The sequence below is a fragment of the Leptosomus discolor genome, chromosome Z (genome assembly GCF_034619465.1).
Source record: "Leptosomus discolor isolate bLepDis1 chromosome Z, bLepDis1.hap2, whole genome shotgun sequence".
NCBI classification, from domain to species: domain Eukaryota; kingdom Metazoa; phylum Chordata; class Aves; order Leptosomiformes; family Leptosomidae; genus Leptosomus; species Leptosomus discolor.
Genome location: NC_141419.1, coordinates 78,220,812 through 78,248,771, shown reverse-complemented (window position 1 = coordinate 78,248,771; position 27,960 = coordinate 78,220,812). Strand labels below are relative to the sequence as shown.

The 27,960-nt window shown below is 42.2% G+C and overlaps 2 protein-coding genes across 3 annotated transcripts in view; one reads left to right on the top strand and one right to left on the bottom strand.

Moving 5' to 3' along the window:
- The first annotated feature begins 438 nt into the window (after nucleotides 1-438).
- Nucleotides 439-9,639, top strand: PTGER4 (prostaglandin E receptor 4). The gene is made up of 2 exons (XM_086480241.1): nucleotides 439-1,269; nucleotides 9,046-9,639. The coding sequence occupies exons 1-2, from the start codon at nucleotides 439-441 to the stop codon at nucleotides 9,637-9,639; spliced, it is 1,425 nt and encodes a 474-aa protein (XP_086336367.1).
- A 7,322-nt stretch (nucleotides 9,640-16,961) lies between these two features.
- Nucleotides 16,962-27,960, bottom strand: part of TTC33 (tetratricopeptide repeat domain 33) — a 46,672-nt gene continuing 35,673 nt past the window's right edge. For both annotated transcript variants that reach the window (XM_086479500.1, XM_086479501.1), the window contains exons 4-5: nucleotides 24,589-24,720; nucleotides 16,962-17,597 (exon numbers count right to left, since the gene is read on the bottom strand). In XM_086479500.1, the coding sequence (XP_086335626.1) occupies nucleotides 17,247-17,597; nucleotides 24,589-24,720 (483 nt within the window). In that variant the 3' untranslated portion in view covers nucleotides 16,962-17,246. The remainder of the gene's footprint in view (nucleotides 17,598-24,588; nucleotides 24,721-27,960) is intronic.

The following is a 27,960-nucleotide window of genomic DNA, read 5'->3' as shown; positions in this document are numbered from 1 at the left end:
CGGGGGCACCTGGAGCTGCCGACCGACCGCCCAGGGCCGCCCCAGCGCCGCGCTGAGCTCTCCCTGGCGTCGGTGCGAGAGGCGGTGAGGCGGCTCCGCTCCGCTCGGCTCCGCGCTCGGGCCGCCCCGGTCCCCCTCCGGGCTGGGCGGCGGAGCGCTGCGGTCTGCGCGGGGAGAGCAGCGGCAGGGAGAGGCAGCCTCGGCTCCCCCGGCTGCAGTCGGTCGCTGCCGGACGGCACCCCGCTTCCGCGCCTTTTTAGGACTTTTTTTAACTAAAACACACCACTTTTTTTTTTTTTTTTTTTTTTTTTTTACTTCTCCCTCATTTGAATTTTTATTTTCACGCTAGACTACCCCCTCCCCTTCCTCCTTACTCTGCCTTTCTTTTTCGGACCAGCTCTTGCCTTTACTGGACTCCCCAGTGGCAGCGTGGGCATCATGTCCTTCAACCCCACCATCATGCCACCTGCGAACGCCTCCGCCAACGGGACTGCCAGCGGGGCTGAGGGTGGGAAGCCCCCCACCATCCCCACCATCATGTTCATCTTCGGCGTGGTGGGCAACCTCATAGCCATCGTGGTGCTCTGCAAGTCCAGGAAGGAGCAGAAGGAGACCACTTTCTACACACTGGTCTGTGGGCTGGCGGTCACTGATCTCCTGGGGACCTGCCTGGTGAGTCCGGTCACTATTGCCACTTACCTGCAGAACCGCTGGCCAGGAGGACCGGCGCTGTGTGAGTACAGCTCCTTCATCCTCCTCTTCTTTGGACTGTCTGGCCTCAGCATTATCTGTGCCATGTCTATAGAGAGGTACCTGGCCATCAACCATGCCTATTTCTACAACCATTATGTAGACAAGAAACTGGCGGGGCTCACACTCTTTGCCATCTATGCTTCCAACGTGCTGTTCTGCGCCCTCCCCAGCATGGGGCTCGGCAAATCTACCTTGCAGTACCCTTACACTTGGTGTTTCATAGACTGGCGAGCAAAGGAGGCCACCCATGCGGCGTATTCCTACATGTACGCCGGCTTCAGCTCCTTCCTAATCATGGTCACTGTGATCTGCAACATCCTGGTGTGTGTGGCCCTCATTCGCATGCACCGCCAGTTCATGCGACGCACGTCCTTGGGGACAGACACCACCTCCAGCCGTTTATCTGACTTTCGCAGACGCCGGAGCTTCCGTCGGATGGCTGGAGCAGAGATCCAGATGGTTATTCTGCTCATTGCCACTTCCCTGGTGGTGGTCATCTGCTCCATTCCTCTAGTGGTGAGTAACGTTGTGCAACCCTTCTTTTCCATCACCCGCACCACTGAGTCTTTTCTCCTCCTAATCTGTGCTTGCAGGACAGATCCTATTTAGCTGGTGCTGCAAACTTACAATAACTTAAAGGCTGTCAGCATACATGCATGGTGAGAGAAAGTTGTGTTGATTTATATTTATAAGAAAAGAAACGCACTTATCCCAAATCCTGGGCTCCTTTGATTGGTTAAAATACAGCAGCAAAAATTCTGAGTAATTTTTCCACTGTTCAACTGGAATCCACACAGCAAAAATCTTACTGAAAGCGAAAGGCACTTTAAAGTTCACTTCTAAAACTAATTTGTGATGAGTGAGGTTTTGGTCTGGCCTGCATTTCTGGATGTTTATTGTGTTTTAAAAATCTGCACACTGTTCCTGAAGGGTAGAGCAGTCCTTGACGTGGAGAAGGAGGACAGAGTTCTGTTCACTTGGCACCAGCAACATGCAGAGTGCTTCACACCCAAAACCTGAGCCAAGCTTCCCCTCCTGAGGGATTCACCCACCATCACTGGGGTAGATCCCACGCAGACATCTCTCCTGCAGCTCCCCACTGTGGGAGGGCTGAACTTGGTGGAACCACCTGCCAGTGTAATGCTCAGTTAAATGAGAGTTGGAGGAATCTAGCCTACATAACCCTAGAGATCATACCGAAATGTCAAACAACATTACCACTAACCATTTGCTAATTTTCTGAAATGGCTGATACAATTAGTGTCATTAAATTGAACATGCAGGATCTACTTATTACTATTCCTCCACCTTATCTCCAAGGAAGACAAAAAAAAAAAACCCCACCAGCTGGAGGCTCAGTTCTTGCTTGCCACCCACCATAATAAAGCTTGGCGAACTCCTCTCCTCCTCTGGCTCAGAGACATTAAACAAACAGCTGGCTTGCGTTATTCACCACCTTCCAAAACAGAGCGTAGGGAGCCAAGCAGTGGTTGTCAGACAGAAAGTGTTTTTAGAAGGATTGTTTTAAGGGAGTTTATTGTCGGTAGGATGATCCTTCTGTCATAGGAGGAGTACAATGTGTGTGAAACACAGCTGGCCAGCTGGGGATGCAAAACACATGGTGTATACCATGCTAATAAAGTTTAGAGAATTACATGTGAACAGGACTCGAGAGGTCAGTGAGTCTGTCCCCCTGCTTCCGAGGAACTGTAATCACGAGGGTCGGGCCAGTTTTGCCACATTACTGACATAAAGTGGAGCCAGTGAAGTGTGGCTGTGCTGGAGCACCAGTGCCCCAGCTGTCGCTCAAGGCTGTCTCCTGTCCTTCGGTGTTGTCACTTTGCGTTGCGCTGTGGCGTGACCGAGCACAGTGCCGTGCGTTCATTGCTTGACATCTGAAGGGAGTCGAGAGGTGCTGTCTGAGCTGCGCGGAGGGTGTCTCTGGGAATTGCACATGCCTTAGGTGGAGGAACCGCACACAACCAGCCCTGTAGTCCAGCTCCAGAAGCTGCAGGGGTGAGCAGACTTGCTGTACCGGGGAAGCACCAGGTCATGGAATGGCCAAAACCCCGACAGTACTGTGGGTTGACAGTACTTCATTTGATCAATCTAGTATTAAAACGACTACCTCACAAAAGAACAATATTGCGTTTTCAAAAGAGATGCCAGTGAATGCAGAGAGTAGGTTCCGAGAATTAAATGCAGTGTTGTAACGTGATACAGGGTATCAGCTGATGGACTTCAGCAGGCTCAGTAAAAAGCCAAACCTTATCCCGTGGAGGAGCAGCTAGAGGAAAGCTGAGAAGTCTGAACGTAATATGCAAAATGAAATTGTTCATATCCATTTGGACCTAGGCAGTTTTTTTAGACAATGTTAAAAAACAAAAGAAGGGGAAAATCAAGAGGGAGGTGTTAGCAGAAAGGGAACTGGATTGTTGACAGTTAAAATTAATAAACCTGGGTGGGACAAAAGGTTTATTATTTAAACAGTAGCTAGCGAAAAATTTGTACGTAGCAGAAGGTATGTGAAGGTGCAGGTGATGAAGTTGCGTAGCTCTCTCAGACCTTGACTTCACTACTTGCGAAGGCACAGTGTTACCTTGGGAGCGTTCACGTAAGTTAGCTTTTCCTGCTAAAGCAGCACACCTTTTCTGTATCTAAAATGAGGTAAAAGACTGTCATTTCACTTAGATGGATGACTAAGAAAAAAAGGAAGCTTTCTTTAAAAAAAATACACAAAACAGCCACATATATACACATCATCACAGTGTCCAGTGTGGTTAAATTTCTTCATTGTTAAGTAGCTTTAAGTCATGTGCCTCCCCCTGTGGGAACAAGCTATAGCCATCTATGCTGCTTTGTGCCGTGACGCACTGCGGTGTGTGCCGCTGTATTAAGTTCTCTGATTGCAGATAGGCCGAGGTTAAGAATTCAGATACAAACTCAGAGAAGTGACACCTTTATGCTGTAAATCCCCTAGAAAGAGTCACTAGCAGAGATAGGTGATCACTAACACAGACGTACATTTTCATGACTCGGAGGAGTTTTAGGGAGCCCTCACCAACGAGAGGCTCATCTATAACAGGACAGCCTGGCAGTCACCAAGAACATGTGAGTGGTAAGGTGGTGGCAGCAGCATGATTCAGATACACCAAGCAGGCTCAGAGGGTGCTTTGTGACTGAAGTTTTCTGATGAGCTGACTTCCTACTGATGATTTCAGCTGAATAAACCATCACTTAAGTCAAAGCAAAGCAGCTTCTGAAAGAGAGACATAAACCTCTAACATTTCAGAATTAACACGTTCACACCATAATAAAGTAGCAGAGGCGATCCAGCAGGCTACATTTATTAGGGTTTGACAAAATTTCAAGTCTTAAAATATTAAATAGCCCTGAAATAATGAGCAAAGTCTTGTCTTGATTTAAAAAGTGGATAAAGAACAGCAAGTTGAGTCACAGAGAACAGCAGTTTTTAATAAAGAGGTGCTCCAGCACTCAGTTTACAAGTAAGGCTGTTTAGAGTCTCAATGATTTATTTATAAAATCAGCAAAATTTTATAGTGACAAGAAGTGCTGTAACAAAAGTATGGGGAATTGTGCAAAACGCTGAATGAACTTGACAACTGAAGGCAGATCAAATTTATCAAGGAAAGAAAAGTTGAACGAGAAACATTAGTGAAAGGAAACTTTTGATGTAACCTGATGTGTTCTCAGTGCACAGAAAGTGACGTGAAAGACGTGAAGGATTTGACAGTAGTGTAAAAATAAAATAAGGAAAATACATAAATCGTGTACGGACTCTTGTCTGCACTCCACACAGGTTATCTCATCTTTTAAAATATTGTGAGATTTTAGAAAATAGAATCGGATAGAGTCAAAAGTAGAGAATAAGCTATATTAGGAGGGATTTTGTCAAGAATAGAGTAGAAATTATTATCTGGCCTTTAAAAAAAAAAAGCCAAACTCTTTCAATAGGCACACACTACTCAAAGCCTGTAATTCACTCCAGCAGTCTGTCAGATACTCTTTTAAGTTTTTTAAGTGCGTGGTCTTTTTCTGACCCTGACCGCTGAACATTGGTGTTACATTACAGTGAAGTGGAAAATAAAATACAATGTTCATGGTGTACACCTGGTTCATTGTATGAAATACTCAGGAGTTTCTAATTTTAAACTTTCTAGTTTAATTGTTCTAAAAGTTTGGATTTTCTTTTGGCTTGGTTGGTTTCAACTTTCAGTATCAGGGCCTGTCCGCAGCCAACAGCAAGGCGGCAGACACGATTTTTGAGCAATGGAGTAGAACACGAGCAGCTGCTAAGCCCTTGAAGGGCAAAAGTTACTGGCTTGTAGAGCTGAAAAACTCGTTCCTGCTTACTACAGTACGGTTTTTAAATTTATCCTATCAGTATGTGGGGAGATTTTGAGGGCAGGCAGAAGCTATGAAGACAATTACCAGCATGACGGTAACTATACAAGTCACTTTATAGTACATCCTAGGATTAGAAATCATGATTTGCATCTGTAGTTAGTAAAAAGGAGAAACAGCAAACAGTTCACGGACTCTAATCCTACAAGTACCTATCACTTGAGCATAAACTCAACACACCTCGGAGCTATGTGCTTCTTAACACAATTGCAAACAAATAATTACAAGATATATTGCCTGAATTCTACAGCTACAAAGCTGTATACTCATTCTTTTGAGATTTGAATTGTTCTGGTTTGCTTCTCACTTTCCTTAGGCTTTCAAATTGCACAATTTCAAGCATCAGATTAGCTAACTTAGTAGTGGATTCCACTTACTCGGCCTTTACTTAGGATGTGGAAGGCAGTATCCTTTATCATGCTACCTCCTGCAGCAGAAGACTTGCAGCCAAAACAGGACACATCTCTTGCTGTTCTCATACACCTCTTACTGTTCTTGTACATGATATGTTAGTAAATGCTGCCTCACCAGTATGTAAAGAAATGATAAAACTGACATTCCAACACTGATTAATTTTTACCTTGTGATTACGATGTAATTGCAGCAATAGGTCTGATTGATAAGGTGTGTGTGTGTGGGGCCTTCTAAAAAAAAGATATGTGACCTTTTTGGGAAGTAGAAACTGTTTTGTACAGTCCAAAGTTTTCACTAAATAGGTCTGTGTTGTGAATCTTTCACCTATACATGCTGCGTATCTGTCAAAAGAAAATAAAGCATACAGAGGTATCATAAAGCAAGCTGTGCCGTGCAATTAGTGATTGTCCTTTTCAGCCACAGAGTCAGCGCTTAAAGACGTTTTTGTCTTTCCATAAAGCCTGCCAGGTAGACAAAGGTGAAATGGGTACCTCAATTTCATATGCTGCTTATCAGGAGAACAATCCCACTGTTAAACCACTGATGTGTAACTACAGCTGCGAGTTTAAAAAGAAAAAAAAAAAAAAAAAAAGGCGGGTCTCCCGAGTTGGACTGTGTACTTCTTCAGCTAGCTCCAAAGTGCGCTTCTGCGATCCGGATGGATTTATCAGCAAGGACCCCGCCCTCCCTCCCTGTCACACCCCCGATCTCCCCAGCCCTGACGGCAGGTGGTGGCGGGAGCCGCTCGAAGGGCCTCCGCTCCCTCCGCGCCGTCCTTGGGGCTCCCAGCGCTCGGGCACCCCCTGGGCGGGGAGCGGCCGGGCCGGTACCGAGGCCAGCGCCTACGCGCTCTCGGGGTGCGTTCCCCCGAAACCGCAGCGCGGAGGACGGAAAGGAGCGCTTGGAAAGGAACGTTGTTACGGCACGTGTTACGTCCCCCGGGGACACGTCACCGCTGTGTATTCGTACGCGTGACCTCCTCCCGGTTGGGAGGGGGAGGAAACCTCAGGCAAACGGCCGGGTCGGTGTTTCACGGACAGGTTTCCGCCGGTGCCAGGCCACGCCGCGTCAGCGCGGCTCTCGGCCCTCCGGCCCCAGGGCTGCCGGCTCCTGCCGGCCGGGCTCGGACCCGCGGCCGCTCGCAGCCGCCTCCGCGGGCGGGCCCACCTGTGGGGCCACAGCGCCCCCCGCGCCCCGCCCCGGCAGGACAAGCTGCGCGGCGGCGGGCGCGGGTCGGTGTCACCGCGGGGCGGCCGCGCCACCTAGCGGCGCTCCCGGGGCAAGGGAGGGGCCGGCTTCCCTGCGCCGCTCCCCCGGCAAATGGCGGGAGGCTTGAATCGAGGGCGCTGTGAGGGAACCGTCGGCGAACACCGGCCAGGCCGTGGGCGCTGAAAAACCTGGGCCTCCGGGGGGGACGGTCTTCTCTCAGCCAGCGCTGCGTGGCGTTGTGCGGTGCTGGACACCGGAGAGCCGGCTAATGTCAAATAAATAGTGAAAAAAATCGAAGCAAGTAAAGCTTAATAAAAGAAAAAGACCCCATAAAGACAAGCTCAATAAGCGTAGGAATACTCTTCAAAGTATTTCAATTCCATGTTTGGTTTAACAGAAAAATAAGGTCAGTAAATTAGTTGTCAAAAAGATATTTGCAGTGCTGGAAATCATTAGGAAAGTAACTGAGGATAAAACTCGGATCATCACATTGCTGTGCAAATTCAAGATTTTCCCATAGTTTGAATTCCATGGGCAGGTTTTGTTACCCATAAACCTAGAGAAAAGCACTGAGAAAGAAAACATAGGCCACCACTGCTTTGACAGTCAGTGTGAAAGAGACTGTATGCATTGGACCTCTGAGGAGGGACTTTGCGTTGTTTTAGCCGTACTTTGTTGCTAGCATTGAAAGTCACTCAGCCTCTGAATTCTCACTAGCTGCATGCCACCACATTGCCCTGCTGCAGGAAAATTTCTCCAAACAGAACGGTGAAACTTTTTCCCCAGCTTGGATGGCTTCACATGCAGAACTTCTAATAAAAATTACTTAAGAGGGCTGTTCTAGTTTGGCATGTTCATTTAAGTGCTTGTCTGCCTCCTTGTCTGTAACCTCCTAGGTAGGCAAGACTTGATTCATTTCAGGAGTCAAGGATGAGATTTTAAAAACCTCATAATTATTTGGCTACTAGATTTTTACTGTATCAGATAAGAAGATAACGAAGGCATTTATTTTGATGTACCGTAAGGATTCTGAAGAAAACAGTGTCTTCCATTATCAGTTCTTTTCAGTGGCTTTCCTAGGCCTTCCTGTAGTTGGACACCGCGTAGGTCTTGCTAAAATCGAGAACAGCTATTTGAGACTGATCAATATAACGAACTCATATGATGCCATCTGCCTTAGTGACACTGGAAAGAACAATTGATATCAAAGAATGGGACTGTGCCTTACTTACAGTAGCATTTACAAAAGCAGCTTCTAAAGCAGGAGAGGGACTAGGTTACTGTTTTTTTTCTTGGATTCAAAGAAAGAAACTGAAGAAGAAATTTCTGTGTAGGAGACAGGATCCTTTAGTCTTAAATTTTGTGCATGACAAACTAAAATTGCAAAGTGAATAGAGGGAATAGTCACTTCATGCAGCAGCTTCAACATCTTAAATTCTTAACCACTCCATCAGTATTTTTATACTTGTGTAAGTAGAACCAAAATGCTGTCTCATGTAGGAGAGCAGGGCACTCCAGTCCAGTGCTGTAATCCTCTCATCATCTTGACCTATGAAAAATCTCCTAGCTGGGGAACCTTTCCTTTTTTTCTTTTACTTTTGGGTTTTTTTTACATTTCTTTTTTCCAAACCATGCTGCAGCAAGCAAACAGTTGAGGGTATACGAACAATTCCAGTAAGGACAGGTGCCAGCAAATAGCATTTCTAAACTTGGGAATTGACAGCTCTGAACTTGTTTCCAGCGCCTAGTGTACTTGGATTATACTCTGTATTTCAGTGTGTTTCTAAACAAACAGTTATTAGACCTTTGCTAGAGGAACTGATTTTCCAGGTCTCCTCAGTCAGGTCTCTGTCTGCAGGTAGTGTAAGACTCAAGATGCACCAAGGAAGTGGGATACAGGTCTACCTCTTTGCTTCCAAGTTCTATCAGGAAAAAAGACATTTTAGAAACAGCCAAAAGTTGGACGTTCAAGGATTAATTATGAAGGGAAGGGAAGAGAAAGAGCCACTCCTTTCCTACCTGCAACAAAGAAGGCCAATTTACAGCAGATTAATCTCCCTGAATTTTTTTGCTATTTCCAAAAATAAACTCACAGCTGCCAATCTGAGATGCCTGGCTTTGTCAGCCTCTTCTCTTGTCATAGCTTGCAGCAGCAAATCTAGATCTCTGCTTTGAAATGTAAACTTTGGTTTCCTGATATAATGGCATAATTGTGTCTTTCTCTTCCCCCATTTCCTTGGGTAGGTCCGTGTCTTTGTGAACCAGCTGTACCAGCCGGAATCAGTGAAGGATGTGAGGCAAAACCCTGATCTGCAAGCCATCCGCATTGCCTCAGTGAACCCCATTTTGGACCCATGGGTCTACATCCTCCTCCGCAAGACTGTGCTCAGCAAAGCCATTGAGAAGATCAAATGCCTCTTCTGCCGCATTGGAGGGGCTCGGAGGCAGCACTCGGGGGGCAATTTCAACTGTGTGGATGGTCGCAGGACCTCCTCTGCCATGTCAAGTCAGTCACCCTCCTTCATCTCCCGTGAGCTGAGGGAGATCAGCAGCACCTCACAAACGCTGCTCTATCCTCCGGAGTTAAGCGAGAGCAGCGTCGGGGGTCGCGTGCTGCTTCCCGGCCCCAGCGCCAGCTTGACTCAGTCTGACACCACATCAGTAAGAACGCTGCGTAGCTCGGAAACCTCGGACTCTTCACAGGGACAGGACTCCGAAAGCGTCTTCCTGGTGAATGAAATCAGGTCTGGTGGCGGGGCCAGCTCTACGTCCAAGGGCAGCCCTCTGCAGGTCACCTTCCCTACAGAGACATTGAATTTATCAGAAAAGTGTATATAGATAGCCGTGAAAGGCATCAACCCTGGGGATACTTCCTGATATATTGGAAAAACTGGTGCAATAGATAGGTGTTCTGCCTTTTCGAGGGGAGAGGGATTCAGCTGTGCTCCAAAGGGCTATTTTTCTCTTGCCATGTGATGGGTACATTTCGTTTAGACTACTGAGGACTGTGTGGAACAGACACTGCACTTGGGCCCTGCTGTCAGAAGTTCTACAAGGCAGATCTAATGGGACTGGAAACACGAACTGCCTTGTCTTGTTCTGGGATGCAGGAGAGCTACTGGGCCTCTGGAAATAGAAAGACCCATCACTTCCTTTTTTTTCCTTCATTCCCTTTCCAAATCTGGTAGAACTGTGTTTTCTCTCCCCATGGTTGCTCAGCTATCAAGAGTTTAAGCTTCTAGTACTAGAGCTGAATGTGAGGCAGCTGCTAGGAACTGGACACAGCAACTCTGAGAGCTGCCTGGGGCAGGGTTTTAAAGTGTCTCACTAAAGCATGAAAATGTGAATTTTTATCATTGTATATATATCAGGATTGAAAATATTTAAGACTATTCTTCTCTATGAGAAGGTTTTTTATTAATACAAGGTATATAGAAATGATTGCCAGCCTTCTCTTCCCCAGTATTTCCTGCTGATAAGACATTCTTGTTTTAGGTTTGTTGTCCATGCTAGATTCACAGCTGATGAGGTAGTTGTCTAGCTGAAAACAGATAAGCACTTTCTGAGTGAAATGGGAATATTTGCGCTATTAAGAGAGAGAAAGAAAGCACATCTTTTCAGTTAAGAATATTGCTCTGCAGTGTATGTACATACTAAAAAGCCAGATTTTATTTATGTGCTGAGAATGTTTCTCTGTATAACACATATGCGCCTCTCTGAGTACTATGGCCTGGAGTCTGCACACACTTAGAGGCACACAGTTAACATTGCCCAACAGAGTAGTCCCTCTGCTGCCAGGGAGACTCCTTACGTGTAAAGTTAAGGACATATAGAAGTGCTTTCAATATCAGGGCCTAAAACTTTCAACCCCTGGTTAATAGTCTTAATACTCACTTTAGTTAAAGAATCACTGATGTAATAAAGGTATTTTTTCATAACATTTATCAATTTACTTTAAATAGTAAATAGAATTTTATGACTGTGTAATCTGATACTCTGTCAAATAAATGTACAAAACCATGGAAGCAGAATCTTCATTTAAAAGTATAGGTTATATAGAACCATATCCTGGTCTTGGACCCCTTGAAAGTAATTTGTTCCTAGAGTTTTAATGGCAAATGTGTTACCAAAACCAGCTGTTAACCACTGACAAGAAGGAGTTTTGTGTTTCATGTTGCAAGGGTTAGATCTTGTTCCAGAAACATTGTTTATAAAAATAATTCTGTACAAATATTTGGAGGATGTTTTGTCAAATACTAAGCATGTTACGCTGCTTAAAGTGTTTTCATGTGAATGCTTTATTGTCATGAAAATCTTGAGCCTTATGTTGATATGTTTAAGCAGTTGTACTGACCAAAGTGATTTTGGAGATCACAATTAAATGGAAATGTTCTGCTTGATTTCAAGTGTTCATATGAGTCTTCCATTCAGTGACAACTCCTCACCTTAACGAGCCTCCCATCTTGGAAAGCTTTGTGCTGAGCTACTGTCAAAACATACTTTGTCCTGTGAGTTTCCGAAACACCACAGCATGGTCACCATCGGCAAGGGGCAGCCATCTTCAAAAATGTCCCCACCAGCACCAACACAGAGCCATGAAAATTCTTTATGCAAACAAACAAACAAAAAATTAAAGACATTTTCCTTTAGTAGGGGAGCAGTTGAACTTATTTGCCTTGATACATGTAGAAAGTGAAGTTAAACCTAGACACAAATGTTTGCAGCAGAATCCACTTTTCTACCAGTTAAGATGGAGAACAGTATTACTCAAGTTCCTACTGCAGCTACGCATAAAGATTCGCCTGAATTCTTTGGAATTAAACCACTTAACTATGGTATGTTGCTCACTAGTGACCAACAAATAGAATACACCCATCGCACTTCCTGAGTCAGGAAAGCGGGAGGGTGGGACTGCCACCCGCAGATCCACCACCTGTACCAATACTGGACCACACCTTCGCAGCTGGCCTGAAGCAGGACACCAATGTTGCTGGTACTGCATGCAATGACAATTAACTATCAACAGTTTATAATAAGTATTTAAATAAGCAAGGGCTTACTATTATTTTTGTTGGGTTTTTATTTTGTTTATTTTTTAAAAAATTATTATTTCTTATCATTACTGATGAAAAATACATGTGGTCTGGAAGAGCTTCAAGCAAGAATAGACCATCTTAAGTAGCTGACCTTCGAGCTTCCCTTAGCAAACATGTGTGATAAGCCTGAGGTGTTCCTCCTGCCCACATCATTGCTGGTGTGTCAGTAGTGGACTGGACTCACAGCCCACACCATCAACAGTAACACCCTCAGTAGTGAACTCAAGGATTCCCAACAGCCTACAGATTACAAAGTCTCCTGAGCAGTACTGGAATTGCCTGCCTCAACTCAACGGCAGTGCACAAAATAAAAATGGGAGTACCTCTCCCACCTAGCTGCAAACACAGATGGGCATTCAGAAGTAGCCTGGCTAAAAGGATGGGGCAAGGGTGCCTTTTTTTTTAGGGTGACAGACTATTACAACTCCCTCACCTGCCCAACAGTCCCTGCTCAGCTTTGGCACTGTCCTCTATGCTGACCACAAACACATTACTGAATTATCTTCCTTAGTTTCCCTGAGCATAACAAGTCTTGTAAAATAAAGCTACAGTCTTTGTAGAGACTAATTTGTCACATGGAAGTTCAAAGGTTATTTTCCTGCTAGGTATTACGAGTGGTTTCCATACATCCAAAAGGGCTTCCCTTCTCACATGTAATAGCTCCCTTCCACTCCCAGTCCCCAGAGATCCATATACCCCCAAAACAGCCTGTCTTCCACATCTCTATTTACCTTCCCCAGTCCTCTGTATTCACAGAAATGCACTAATTTGCCACTCAAAAATTTTCTCTCTCTGACTCCATCCTGCTAGTCCTGCAAATGGCAGCCCCGCTCCCTCACTTCCAGCAGCCTGCCCTGCCCACACGTCCCAGAACACCACAGAACCCTTTCTATCCAGAGGTACATCCATACAGACCTCCCAGCCTCATGCCACGCCCCAAACCCCAGCCCTAACTGAATCTAAGCCCCTGTCCTGTCGCACATCTTGGAGGAGCTACTCACCAGAAGCAGGATGACAGCCAGTATCTGTATAAGACAGTGGTTTCTATGAAAATGTGTAGATTAATTTGAATCTCTGATCAGCAATATAAGTTAGCATTAAGATTTATATATACCTCTGCTGTCTGCAACACTAGTGCTGCCTAACCCAAACCGGTGCTATAGGTGCAATGCTAGAGCACTAACAAAACCAATGTAATCCCCCAGCTTCAAATGGCACCAGCCATCATCCTAACCAAGAACCCTTCCAAAAAGTTTTTAATTCTGCTCCTAGACACACTGCAAACCTATTCCACTTCAGGCAGATTTACTATTAAAGCTACTAAATATCACCAGACCTTTGCACTCCTAGGCCTTGTCCCAGACCTGCCAGCTTTACTGGATCTGGAAACAACGGGAGTACAAATCACCTGCTTTCTGAACCCAAATAGTCAACTCATTCCCCACCTCTAATGTTTCCCTTTCACGTTTTGTCCTCTTTATGCTCCTAGAGCTACAGCTCTTAGAAAGTCAGCCCTCAAAACCACGCCAGTGCATCTCGCAGGATCCAGCAATGACCCATGCTCATAAGCTTCTCTTGCTTCTAAACTAAAATTCTGGAGATACCACAGGCCAAGGACTCCAATCCATTCAAGAACGTGATGTGAACATGATACCAACCTACAATAAACACACAGCATCTGCAACCTGCCAATAAACCAAGCCCACATGCTTCTGCTGTCCTGTGCCCCAGTCCTAGCCACACTTACTATAGTTTTTATAGTTACTACATGACCTCAAAATAAATTAGGAGAGCACCTGCCCTCAACACTAGTTTTTATCTCCCTTCCTTGGTTTTAGGATCTGGGGGACATTTACCGTGTATGGCCAGGTAAGTTTCCAATGCTACCTCTCTAATCTTGATCCTCAACACCAACAGATAACTCTGACAACTTTCAGGAACTAGAAGAGCAGAGGAAACTAATATTTGCTTTCTTCCCCTCCATAACTACTTTTAAAATCCAGTCTCTTACGGTATTATCAAATTAGAGTCACTGTTGTATTATCTGATCCATACTTTTTTACCTTCTAGTATTGTCACAAAGGATTTATTCTCGCTCAGTATAATCTATGTTTAAGTTTTTTAAAGATAGTTACCTCCATCTGTAAGAGTGGAATTCATCTGCCCTGTTCCAGCATTTGAAATTAACTGCCAGCCAGTCACCATCAGCTTCCTTTGCAGTCAATGGAAATAATTAGGCACCTTGGGAGGCTGATTCAACTCATTCTAAGATACTTATCTAACGCAAGGCATATGAATAGCCCTCTTGAGGCTGTGTATTTCCTTCCACTGGATGTAAAGGGACTCAAAGGGAAAAAAATTACATTTAAATGTTTAATTGCAGATTTTAAATTAAGCAAAATTAATCCACCTAACCTACTGCTGTTGTTGAGATGTCCTCTTTAACGATGTTGCAACCCTTCAGCATTTTAATACAGGACTCATAGGAAAGGCAAACACATGGAAGCTACTGCAGCCACTGCCACTAGTGATGATGAAGAACAATAAAAATAAATTCCTGATAGCAAAGTGGGAGTGTGCTTCACAGATATCCTATTTTTGATAACAAAGGCTTTCTCCTTTGGGTTCCTCTCATTTGGATACCCCTGAGAGGTTTAAAAGTACTGAGCACTACCTTTTATTGAACGTTTTTCCTCAGATGTCTTTTTTTTTCTTTCTACTGTAACCCAGTAACATGCTCAGCAGAGACGGAAGAAGCCAACTGATTAAATGAGTAACATTGCAAAATGGTCAATGGTAACCCTTATTCTTGTTATAACCAAAAGAATAAACAGGCATCACTAAGCAGCAGAGAAGTCAGTATTTTATTAAAACAAATTAAAAACAAATCCCATACATGCAAAACATGGCATGCTGTACAAAAAACAATGTTGAAATCATAAATTTTTGAACTTCTTTCCAGTTTGAGAATAACAGTGTCACGAGAACTTATCTGCTTTACAGTGCTCTACAAAACACTATGGGTCCTGACAATACCTAGAGTTCATAACCTAATCTAATCAGAAGGAAAACACATTTAGTACAGGGGATGGAAACAATCACCCCTTGAACCCAGCATGGCTGTTCTGCCTGATGGTGTAGATGCACACCCCTGCAGTAGTTTGGCCCAGCAGTGCTGAAGTCAATAGGAATTTTGTGAATCATTTCAGTGGAAACAGATTCTGTGATAACATGGAGCTCTGAATGGAGGCAGGCAGTCCTTCCTGTATGAGTAAATACATAATGCTGACGCAAGTATAAAGCGCAAAGAAAGAAAAGACTTGTTTGATTATAACTGAGCTCCTTCAAAACGAGAACATACCTGACAAATTCTCGCACATTTCCTTTTCTAGCCAGAGAATGTATCTTTTTTGAAGAAATCTATCCAAATCCCTCTCATAATAACTCTTCCTATGGCTGAACAGATTGTATTATTTAAGTTGTTAGGACAAATAAGATTAAGAAATTTTTCCACCGGGGCAGTTTAAACCATCTATGGAACCATATTGAAATCAAATGTCTATTCAGAAAGAATTTAAGAGCTATTTCTGAATTGAATGAACAAATAAAAATGCAGCATGATGTTGTTTTACATTTAACATATTTTAGTCGCTTTAATTACAATTCTTTTGAATACTCAGGAGATGTTAACAAGTGTAAATTTTGTGTGTGTGCAAGCACAGATCTAAAAATGCACATACATACAAAAATATATTCAGGAGGAATCTTGCAAAAATTATGAAAACTTACTAAGTACACCATAGCAATTAAGACTTTGAAAGGGACAATTAATTTCACAAAGACTGTAAGTGCCCTGTTAAGTAAAGTTATTCAACTGAAAGCATGATCCGAGATAAATAATTTTTCTACAACACATTTTCTATTGCAAAAACCACTGTGCTTCTTGAGTAACATTATTTCTTCTTAAAATGTGTTATTTTGAAAATAGAAATCAGATATGAAAAATGCAAAGATTACTGATTTCAAAACGTTTTACTTATCTACAAAGCTGTTACTCAAATGTTTTTGTCATTCAAAAAGTTATAAAAATCAAGTAGAAATGATGTGTTTCCAATCCTGAATTCACCAGGAATTCCTCTGTTGACGATTTTTTTCCAGTCCAATTAGGAGGAGACCATGTCTATGATGTCTCCCAGACAACAAAAAGAAAGCAGTCTCAGCACAAAGCACATCAAAGAAACAGGCTGACTTTGTTTCTCTGAACTGCCCATGTGAGGAACCAACAGCCACCCTCCTCTAAGGAAAGATTAACATTAAACAAATCTCCTACATTGTGCCTAAGCTAAGACCACATGAATACCCACCACAGCATCCAAAAGCCAAAAAGGATAAAAAGGGAGACTCAGGCAATGCTGTCCCGAAAAACTGGTTCATTAAGAACATACTTTAAATGGCAGGTCATAAGAATTAGGAAAAACAAGCTGACTCCCTTTATCAGATCAGCCCCACTAGGAAACAACAGACTAAATATAATACACTTCAGATGTGCCTATTTCCAACTTCCACCATTCACTTTCAGTGATGTTTGTAGCACAGCACTGAAGATAAGGGAAGTACAGTTTCAGTCAGCTGAATACTCTTTCTTCTGTAATAACTAAACATTCAGGGACCTTTTTGGTACAGCATTTCCCTTCTTCTAATCACAAAGTCTTTAATCCATTCACCTATGAAAGCAACATAAAGGTTTTCACTGGTTTCATTTGACTGCCAGGTCTATCACACACACAAACACAAGCAAAATAATAATTCAAGTCTGCTTCACAGGAAACTTCCTCATAGAAAAAGTAATCTTAACGAAAATAAAGACTTCTGGTAACAGAGAACAGTTCACACTTTAACTGGAAGAAAAATAATGAGTACGGATTGAAATAGATTTTTTTTAAAAAATCCTTTTTTCTTTTACAGTTTAAATAAAAGCTTATTAATTACTGGGCAAATGTAGACATTAATGCATAAAATTATGAAATACATAAAGATGAAAGCAGTTGTTAGAATTTAGAAATTCTAACATTTAGAAAAATGTTAGAACTGTTAACATTTTAACATTGCATTTGTTCATAAGATTTTTAGAATCAACTCTTGGCTTTCTTCTCTAAAAACATGGATGGAACAACAACTCGGGTCATTGCTTTTTCTATTTACAAAAGAAAAATAACTTCAACTCTTTAACTTCCATAGGCTCTGCCATTGCTTAAAAAAAAACCAAAACAAAAAACCAAAAAACAAAGCAAGCCCAGTACAATAAATAACACTAGTTCTTAAAACAGCGTGGCAACCCATAAGGCTACCCTATCGGGCTCTGATGAAAAGGGTTTCATCAGGAGTTGTAGGACAATTCTCATTCTCAGTAACAGTCTCTACCCTGCCTGAAGCAGACACAATCACTACCGTTTTAGCTGCTGAAAGAGCTTTCTCCTTCTCTGCAATGGCAGCACAGACTGCCACAATTTCATCACTTTCAAAGTCATAGTCTGGGATTGACTCTTGTGCAAGCCCTTTTTCTTTTGCCAGTGCTTGCACTGCCTCAGTCTTTGTTGCCTTCTGCTGTTCATGTAGTTTTCTTGCCCAGGAAAGGTCCTCTTTCCATACTTCAGGGTTCATTGGAAAGATGTGTAAGGATATCTGGAAACTTCGGATTGCCTATAAACAGAATAGGGAAGAAACAAGGATTGGACAGTTTTAAAGCCTACATATTTCATCACAGAAATTAACAACAATGACAAATATTACGTGCATCATTCAAGCAAAGAAAAAAGTGATTTTACTCCAGTCTGTCTTTTGTGACACAATCCTCCCTCAGCTCTAAGTTTTACATATTTCATCACAGAAATTGTCAGCTCTAGATATTTCATCATAGAAATTTTCAAGCCTAGGTATTTCATCACAGACAACAACAAATATTACGTACATCATTCAGGTAAAGAAAAAATTGATTTTACTCCAGTCTGTCTTTAGTGGAACAACCCTCCCTTAGCTGTAAGTTCAACAGCAGCATTATCCCCAAACAACCGCACGCAAAAGTGTCTGAAAGTATCAAGAATGCATGAACAAATCAGGTACCAGACAAAACGGGCACAAATAAAAGCTCACATGTCAAAAATAATATTGTAATTAAAAAGGTAAAAGCAAAAATAATTTTTGTTTTGATTGTTTTGTATGCCACTTTCTGCTATCACCAGATGTATGGGAAGGCAAAAGTAGAGAGATACAGTTTAAAGAAATACAGAAAAGGGATGACTGCAATTTGAAATATCACTGATGTTCCTGCTTTTATATTAACATGTAGTCATTTCACATACAGACCTAACACTACAGTAATCCTAGCCCTGCAATAACTAGTTTCTGTAACAGGTTTGTGGATGCAAACACACTTACCTAAAGAGGCAAAAGTAGACAAATAAACTCCCAATTGGGAGAGTTGCTCTAAGGAAGAACTCCTATAATCTTACAAACCATGCAATATTAATAGAATTAAGTATAGCTGATACTGTTTCTCCTGTCCATCAGCTCAATTAGGAAAAGTCTCACAATTACAAATAACACAGAAGCTGTTAAATACAACAAAACATGACCATCTAATCCAGTAGATGTGATATTCAGCAGTAAGAAGAGACTGCTACAATACTGGAAAAATGCTGGACCAACTGTATTGTATTTATAGTTATATTAACAGTTAAAAGGTCAAGACTGATCTTACCTACTCAGACTTGTGTGTGTCTACACACAGGCACATGTGTATTTCACATTTATGACTGTATGGTCCCTTATGGAAACGGCCACCTGACTGACCAAACTTGACAATGTACAGAAGCCTCCCTTTGGGTTGGGAAAACACTGATGATAAAGATTTGGATTATATTTGGGAAGAGTTCTAGCAACTAGCATATAAAGACTTTCAAGACATATGAACAACCATCGAATTCCACATCCTGTTGTAATTTATAAATACTTAAAGCATGGAAATTAATTTTAAAAATCACAACTTTTCATCTGCATTGACAGAAACTGCCAATTCACCCTTCTGCTGGCACAGATTAATATACAAATTCTGTATGACGTGAACTCAGCAGACAAGAGATATAAATCAGAGTTAACAAATGCTGATTATGCTATCAGCATTACTGCTGTTGTAATAGGCAGCCTTTCAGTTCCAGGAAAAAAAACGAACCCAAACCCTTTATTATTGGTCCACAGCCAGCTCTGAAGTGTAGGAGCATGCTCAACCTTCAACAGAAGGAGGAGCGCAGTTTCTTGCAGAACAGTGTAATTTTACTCAACTTTGTTAGCTTTTAATTTCCAGGCATAGATGGGCTACAAGTAAACACTAAATACTCTTGTTTTTTACTTCTACTGAAAAGAAAATACAAACACCATCTGCTTTTAAACTTTTCATGAAAGAGGCCGCCTAATTAAAACCTGTCTATATAGTTACGTTTATGCACAATGAACAATACTAAACACAGTAATCAAACATAAGGTAACATTTGATAAGCATAGAAGCTGCCTTGATGATTCACACAATACAGCATAAACCAACCATGTTTGTAAATCTATTAGAAAAAAAAGATTGTGTGATATTTTTATAAATAAATAATGATAATAAAATACTAAAATAAATTTTAAGTGCTGCAAAAGATCAGAGGGATTAATTTTAAAGCAGTAATGCAATACTGAAAAACAGGTCATCCACATAAAATTTCATGTTGCCACTGTAACCGCTTCCACCAAGACTATTTTTACCTTACACCTATCGGAATTCGGTCAAGTTATAAACCCACAAAAGTCTTTTGTAGACATCTGTGAGATGATGCTAGCTTACTTCTGTGCTGATGGTTCTCCACTGCAGAGAACTCATGCAGTGCGGATGAAGACGCACCACCGCCAGCGGTGACTCAGCACACGTACTCCTTGGGGTGCAGTGCCTGAGGGCTGGCATGAGAGGCCAGAGGACATATGCCTGAGCCCAGAGGTACAAGAAGAGAACAGAAACTGCAGTAACTGATAGAAAAAGATCTCAGTTTCTCTGGCCCCAGGCACACATCTCTGTAGAGATCAGAGTTTCAGAAAATTTCCCATCAGCACTGTGTCTACTTCAAGTTTTGCTTCAAGGTGCATCTTCCTCCCTTTGACAGCTTCCTTCTTCCTCTTCTTTTGAAGAAGTTTCTGTCCTCTTCTTGTACTTTCTTTTGCTTCGGTGATATACTCCCATTTCCCAGATCACATTTGCACCAACTTGCTTTTTCTCAGCCCTCTTTCTTCACAATGCTTACTGCCTGTCTGCCTTTACACTGCAGTCAGCATCCGCAAGACATTGCAGCACACTCTGCAGAAGTCACTGTTTCAGGCTGCCTCTACCATAGAGATCTTCACACTCTTCTCTACTACATGCGTGGACATAACCCAGGATTATCTGTGGCAAGGGAGGGAAATCTGTCCCATCCTAGAAATTTATATATTTAGCCCAAGAAAATAATGCCTGAAGGGATATGAGTGCTCTTAACTTGTAAATTGGAAAATCCAGGAGGATAGAAAACATTTACCTCTCTCTTACCAAATTATACCGCTAACATTACAGGGAACTTTAAAACAACAGTAAAAAACACATTCTCCTCAGTCCCAGTTCGTCATATACTTTGCATCTGTTTCAGTTAATGCTTTTAATTACAAGGTCTAAATGTTGAGAAGATGGACTTCATCATCACGGCGAAAATCTCTAAAGTTCTGAGCATCTGACAAAAGTACCTACCAGGAGGCACCAGCTAAGTCAGTGAGGAACACTCACAAGAACTAAGTACCCCTGCCAGAAAATGGCTGGATGGTCACACAGAGTTGTGGTCGATGGCTTGATGTCCAAGTGAAGACCAGTGATGAGTGGTGTTCCTCAGGGGTTGGTATCGGGACTGGTGCTGTTTAGCATCTTTGTCAGCGACATGCACAGTGGGATCAAGTGCACCCTCAGCAAGTTTGCAGATGACACCAAGCCGTGTGGTGCAGTCGACATGCTGGAGGGCAGAGATGCCATCCAGAGGGACCTGGACAGGCTGGAGAGGTGGGGCCGTGCAAACCTCATGAAGTTCAACAAGGCCAAGTGTGACAATCCCAAGCACAGATACAGACTGGGTGGAGAATAGATCAAGAGCAGTCCAGATGAGAAGGACTTGGGGTGTTGGTGGATGAAAAACTGAATATGAGCCAGCAATGTGCGCTTTTGCAGCCCAGAAGGCCAATCACATCCTGGGCTGCATCAGAAGTGTGGCCAGCAGGTCGAGGGAGGTGAATCTGCCCCTCCACTCATGAGACCCCATCGGCAGTGCTGCATCCAGCTCTGGGGCCCAGCACAAGAAAGACATGGACCTGCTTGAGCGGGTCCAGAGGAGTGCCACATAAATGATCAGGGGGCTGGAGCACCTCCCCTACGAGGACAGGCTGAGAGAGTTGGGGTTGTTCAGCCTGGAGAAGAGAAGGCTCCGGGGGGACCTTATAGCGGCCTTCCAGTGCTTAAAGGGGACCTACTGGAAAGGGGGGTAAGGACTCTTGATCAAGGAGTGTAGTGATAGGACAAGGGGTAACAGTTTCAAACTGAAAAAGGGGAGATTCACATTAGATATTAGGAAGAAATTTTTCACTGCAAGGGTGGTAGGACACTGGAAGAGGTTGCCCAGAGAAGCCGTGGCTGCCCCCTCCCTGGCAGTGTTCAAGGCCAGGCTGGATGGGGCTTTGAGCAACCTGCTCTCATGGAACGTGTCCCTGCCCATAGCAGGTGGGTTAGAACTAGGTGATCTTTAAGGTCCCTTCTAACCCAAACCATTCTATGATTCTATGAAATACAGCAGAAAGGGCATTTAAAGTTTCGGAGACTTGCTTGCCCTTCTCAGTAGAAGCTATTTTATTAAAAAATTCATTAGGTGGGTTATCAAAAATATATTTATGACTTCCAACAATGATTAAAAAGAAAAGTATCATACTATAGCAGATGGAGACTGCAGGACTAACACAGGACCTCTGGGGAAGCTAGTATTACTGGGTATTACCTGGTATTACCTATAACTGGGTAGACTGTTTAAAGCTATTGAAAAGAATTTAACAGAACCCTACTCTAACTGACAAAGCATTTTATTTTTCTCTCTCACTTAATACTTTCCAAATACTATGCACTAGAATATGTAAGTGGCTGGAGTGTAGTTCAAAATGGAGTCAGCAGGACAGAAAAATGCCCTGTGACATATTTTATTTTCAAAAGAAATGTCTTTTATCACATCCCGGTAAGCAAAGCAGCATCATTTAAAGTGTGAGACTAAAACTGTAAAGGGAATATCAAGAAATTCTAGGCCAAAATTATTTAAAATATAGCAATTTTTAAAATTGCTGCCTCTTTTTCTTTTCATTTAAGCACATAAGAAGAATAAGTATCAATTATATTAATGTAATGATAAATATTCCATCACTGTAAAATAATCCACACATTTTATTGTGCTTAGAAGGAAGATTAGCACAGCAGTGTAATTAAATATTTAACCTCACATAAATCTATAAAAATAAAGGCCGAGTTATTTATCCCCTCAAGCTGACAGGAACACAATTTGGAGTACAAATTTGTCTGCTTTTCAATGGAAAGCCAACCACCGGTTTCCTTTTGATTACCAAAATCTTTATGTTCCTACACACTTACATTACTAACATTTTGAAAAATTGTCTCAAATTCAGAATTAGTTATGTTAATTAGCTGGATTTCAATAAAATCCAGTAATTCCTCTCTCTGCTAGTACGTAACTCCCACCATTATGTAGAAGACCTAAAACTGTTTCTCTCAAGAGAAATAAAAGGGCTGATCTGAGGATTCATGTTGTCAAGGCTTGGTGCCTTTCACAAAGGCATCATACTTTTACAAGTATCACACTTAAAGACTGCTAAACCACTAACTACTTAATAACAACACAGCAAACCACATCCTTCAAAACATCAAACAAAAAGCATGCACAATTGTTTCAGATTTACACATCTGCCCAGTTTACTTCGTAATCTTCAGTACTCCAGATTTGACATAGAGGACCCAGCCCACAATGGGGTAAGCTTAAGTCACAAAATCACAGAAGGGTTGAAGTTGGCTGTGACCTTCCACAGTCATCTGGGCCAGCCCCCTCCTCAAGTAGGGCCACCTGGAGCTTGTTGCCCATGACCATGTCCAGATGGCTTATGAATTTCTCCAAGGTGGGAGACTCAGTCACTTTCAGTTGGTCTTTTTTTTTTAGTGCTGCTTTTGGGTTTTTTGGTTGGTTGGTTTGTCTGCTTGTTTAATTAAAAGTGTGGGGCTCACTCTGTCTCATGAGAAGAACTGTTCTAATGAAGATATCAGTGTGAAATTAACTGCTTAAGTTGCCATCAGCAATACAGTAAATATCATTTGTAAAAACAGAGAAATATTGCAAGCCTGACTACATTTCTACAGTTTATACATTCATGTTGCAAAGTTTACTAGGATCTACTCTTGCAAATTGATTTGTAGAATTTAAGGTATTTCTGCCTTTACAGCAATGAAGTTCTGCCTGCTCACATTTAAGTATTACTGTTGAATTACCTTATTAGGAAATCCAGAAAAAAGAGCAAACAGCTTTTGTAAAAGCTAAATAAAAAAAGCCTAATATATCTCACTTCTGTCACAAGATTGATAAAACCAAACCAAACCAAAAGGAATACATTATGCAGCTCATAACATAAATTAGATTTGTTTGGAAGCTGTATTTTAGACCTGGGAAACTTGAAATTGGAATACAGTAAACTGTTTTTTCCTAAGAAAAAGTGCATCATTCACTGTGAAGGAATAAAAACATTTAAAACAGATCATTTGGCAGGATGTGGGTAGTAAGGACAGACATTGGTGGGGGAGAAACGAGACAAAGAAACAGAAGAAGCTGCTCTTGAGAAGTGTAGTACTTCCCAAATCTCAAACTTTACTTAAAAGCCCTGATGTTTATGCTTTATTAACTTCTCTTTATTAAAAATATAGTGCAGTAAAAAATTAGAAAGTCATGATAATGAAAGGCTAATGGGAAAAGGATAATTACGACTTAGATCACTTTGTCAATAAGCCTCCACAGGTTCACTAATTATGAAATCATTTCACCTTTTAAGACTCCTCCAGTCTTAACCTTTTAAGATTCCTTAAAAAATTGCTATGTTCAAAAATAAATAGTGAACATTATCTGCATTTTTGAATAACTGTTCTCTTATTATACGTCATTCTGTTAGATAATAGAATTTTATTAGCAGGCATATATAAAACTGAGCCTGAATATCAACTGGGACTTCACAGTACCTTCATCTTTAAACTATGGTGAGCTGTGCTGTAGCAGTACAGTACCCAGAATGTAGTACAGCAGTTATGTCAACATAATTATTCTATTGCATAAACCCACCACATAAATATAGCATATAACACAAAAGGCTTTGAGCTAGGCCCAGCAACAAAACCACAGAGGAAGCATTTGTGAAAAACAACAAAGTAGAGGGAATACTGGAGATAAGTAACAATAAAGGTATCCAGCTATCTCGATATTTCTGCACTTTCATTCTCTCACACACAATTCAGAGGATGTGGTTTACAAGTTCAGCGTAATAATGTTAATTTTCCTACCAGTGCTATCTCTCCTAATCCAAGCTGGGCTCGTCCCAAAGTCTGCCAGGCATCCCAGGAACGTGGGTTTCTCTGGACAGCCATTTCGGCTGCATGCACTGCTGGGAACATTTCATGTAAAGACATCAGGACCTATGACAGAAAAAGAAAAATAAGAGGAATAAGGGAAACTGAAAACAGATTTAAGTTTTCTGGGATTACTCAGACAACCACCATTGTTTCAATAACTAAGGACAGGTTCATCTTACCTAGCTTTTTCTAGTTTAAAAGTTAGTTTTCTAATCTCAGATAGTCATCCAGACTCATTCCCATGGAGAGAAACAGACATGCTAGAAAATGATTCATCTGCACTATTTAAGCAACTCCATTAGAAGCAGATTAATTGCTTCTGAAAGTGTCCCTCCCTCTCCCTTCCTCCCTACAAACCTGACACTCCGTAAAAGCGTAACAGGATACATTAAAGGACAAACCCATTGAAAAATAAACACAATAAATAAGCAAGTATTGTTGAAAAACCCTGGGTTCTATTTTTTCTTTTTACTGGAAGACTGGAATCTACCAAATACAGTTGCAGTGCACATGATAAAATTAGAGAAACAATCCCTGTAACTCAGCATGGAAACAACCTTTAACAATGGCTGTTGTATTCGGAGAGTAAGGCTTTTCTATTGCAGAATGCTAACTTAGACATGAAGTCACCTGTATTTAAAAAAAAAAAAAAGTAATTTCCAAATGGGGAAATCTCTTTTACTCAGCAGTACAAGTTAGTGTCAGCCTGTTACCATAGTAACCTGCTCCTTGCATTGAATCTCTGTAACTAAGCCTATAAATCATAGTTAATGATACATAACACGGCACAAAGCTTGCCTTATTTTTCCAAGACCACCATGAGATTGGCATATTACCTGAAGACCTGCATCACTCTGAGATCATGATTTCAGACACCCACATGCTATGGTGATAGATACCAGCATAAGAAACAAATGACAACTGCATTCCTATAGTATGATGAGAATGTCAACCACAAGAGTAAGACTCATGTGTGGGCAGTCACTTTCATCCCAACTGACTGCAAGCATAATGAATAATATTAGAATCTACGAGGACTACTGCTGAAGTGCAAAATGCATTTATTTAACCTTACTGTTCTATGATACATTAAATATAGCACAGAACTGGGGTGTGTACAGCTCACAACATAGCTTTACTAAAATAGTCCCATACACAAGAAAGACAGGAAGCATAGCTCCCAATAAACCCTCCAGATCCATGCTCTTGCTGTTTTAGTAAGACAAAGTTTTTCTAAAGACTAGTCCTATGGCTTCTCTTTAATTCCATTTAAGAGGCTGTACACTGGAATTTAGAAGTACCTAAAAATCTTTTAAAAATAAGACACAGCTTTATGTCATGTCACTTCCCCTTTTTGTCCTCAACAGTTCTCAATGACTGGGCTTTGTAAGCAAAGTTTTTAATGAATACTATGTATTTTTTCCAAAACTTTCAGTTCAACTGCATTTCTGTTTGCAGTTTCTCTTACCTGCAGCAGATCTGTGAATTGAATCAAACTGTTCCTAGTGGAGAGGTGTACATTCTACCAAGATTAAGTGATTCTGCATCTATCAGCTAGCCTTTAATCTCTGAATGTGTTTACTCTTGTAAGAGAAAACAAATCCAAGTATACACTCACCTGAACATAGAATCACAAAATAGTTTGGGTTGGAAGGCACCTTAAAGATCACCTAGTTCTTACCCACCTGCCATGGGCAGGGACACGTTCCATGAGAGCAGGTTGCTCAAAGCCCCATCCAGCCTGGCCTTGGACACTGCCAGGGAGGGGGCAGCCACAGCTTCTCTGGGCAACCTCTTCCAGTGTCCCACCACCCTCGCAGCGAAAAATTTCTTCCTTACTTCCAATCTCAATCTCCCCTCTTTCAGTTTGAAACTGTTACCCCTCATCCTATCCCTACACTCCCTGATCACAAGTCCCTCCCCACCTTTCCTGTAGCCCCCTTTGAGTACCGGAAGGCCGATAGAAGGTCTCCCCGGAGCCTTCTCTTTTCCAGGCTGAACAACCCCAACTCTCTCAGCCTGTCCTCATAGGGGAGGTGCTCCAGCCCCCTGATCATTTATGTGGCCCTCCTCTGGACCCGCTCAAGCAGGTCCATGTCTTTCTTGTGCTGGGCCCCAGAGCTGAACACAGTACTCAAGGTGGGGTCTCATGAAAGCGGAGTGGAGAGGCAGAATCACCTCCTTCGACTTGCTGGCCGCGCTTCTCCTGACGCAGCCCAGAATACGGCTGGCTTTCTGGGCTGAAAAAGCACATTGCCAGGTCACATGGTGTTTCTCGTCAATCAACACCCCCAAGTCCTTCTCCCCAGGACTGCTCGTGATTCACTCATCACCCAGCCTGTATCTGTGCTTGGGATTGCCCTGACCCAGGTGCAGGACCTTGCACTTGGCCTCGCTGGACTTCATGAAGTTTGCACAGCCCCACCTCTCCAGCCTGTCCAGGTCCCTCTGGATGGCATCCCTGCCCTCCAGCATGTTGGCTGCACCACACAGCTTGGTGCCATTGGCAAACTTGCTGAGGGTGCACTCGATCCCACTGGCCATGTCGCCGACAAAGATGTTATACAGCACCAGTCCCAATACCGACTGCTGAGGAACACCACTCATCACTGGTCTCCACTCAGACATAGAGCTGTTGATTGCAACTCTTTGAGTAAGACCTTCCAGCCAATTCCTTATCCACAGAGTGATCCATCCAGCAAATCCATGTCTCTCCAATTTATAGACAAGGATGTTGTGCAGGACAGTGTCAAAGGCTTTGCACAAGTCTAGGTAGATGAGATCAGTTGCTCTTCCCTTACCCACCAATGCTGTAACCCAATCACAGGCCACCAATTTTGTCAGGCACAATTTGCCCTTAGTGAAGCCATGATGTTTTTATGCAACCGGGGTATTCAGTATTTCCTACCAGGACCTACTAAAGCAACACAATTCCAAAACTTCCATGTCAAGTATTTAGGAAATCTTTTGTAGCTTTTAATGATTTTCATTTATTTGTGACTTTTGTGTGTACTAATTCAGGCAGATGCTTTAAAAATGGTCTTCCAGATTATGGTGGTTATTACTGTGCTCCTATGCTGTCAGCTTCTTAAGGTACATTCAAACAAAAACAAATTTTGTCCAGCACAGGTGTTTTTTTTTCAGTTAATAAAATGACTCAGCTATACTTCTCAGTCATTGTGAAAGAATAAACTTATTAATGCACACTATTTTCCAACGCTTTGTTTTCAGGTGAAGAGATCACCAAAACGAACATACGATAGCAAACCTGAATGTCTGCAGCCTTGTCTTGGCTTACTTTGC

Coding starts and splice junctions, on each gene's coding strand:
- PTGER4 (XM_086480241.1), top strand. CDS start 439: ATGTCCTTCAACCCCACCATCATGCCACCTGCGAACGCCTCCGCCAAC. Junction 1,270..9,045: donor TCTGCTCCATTCCTCTAGTG/GTGAGTAACGTT, acceptor TTCCTTGGGTAG/GTCCGTGTCTTTGTGAACCA.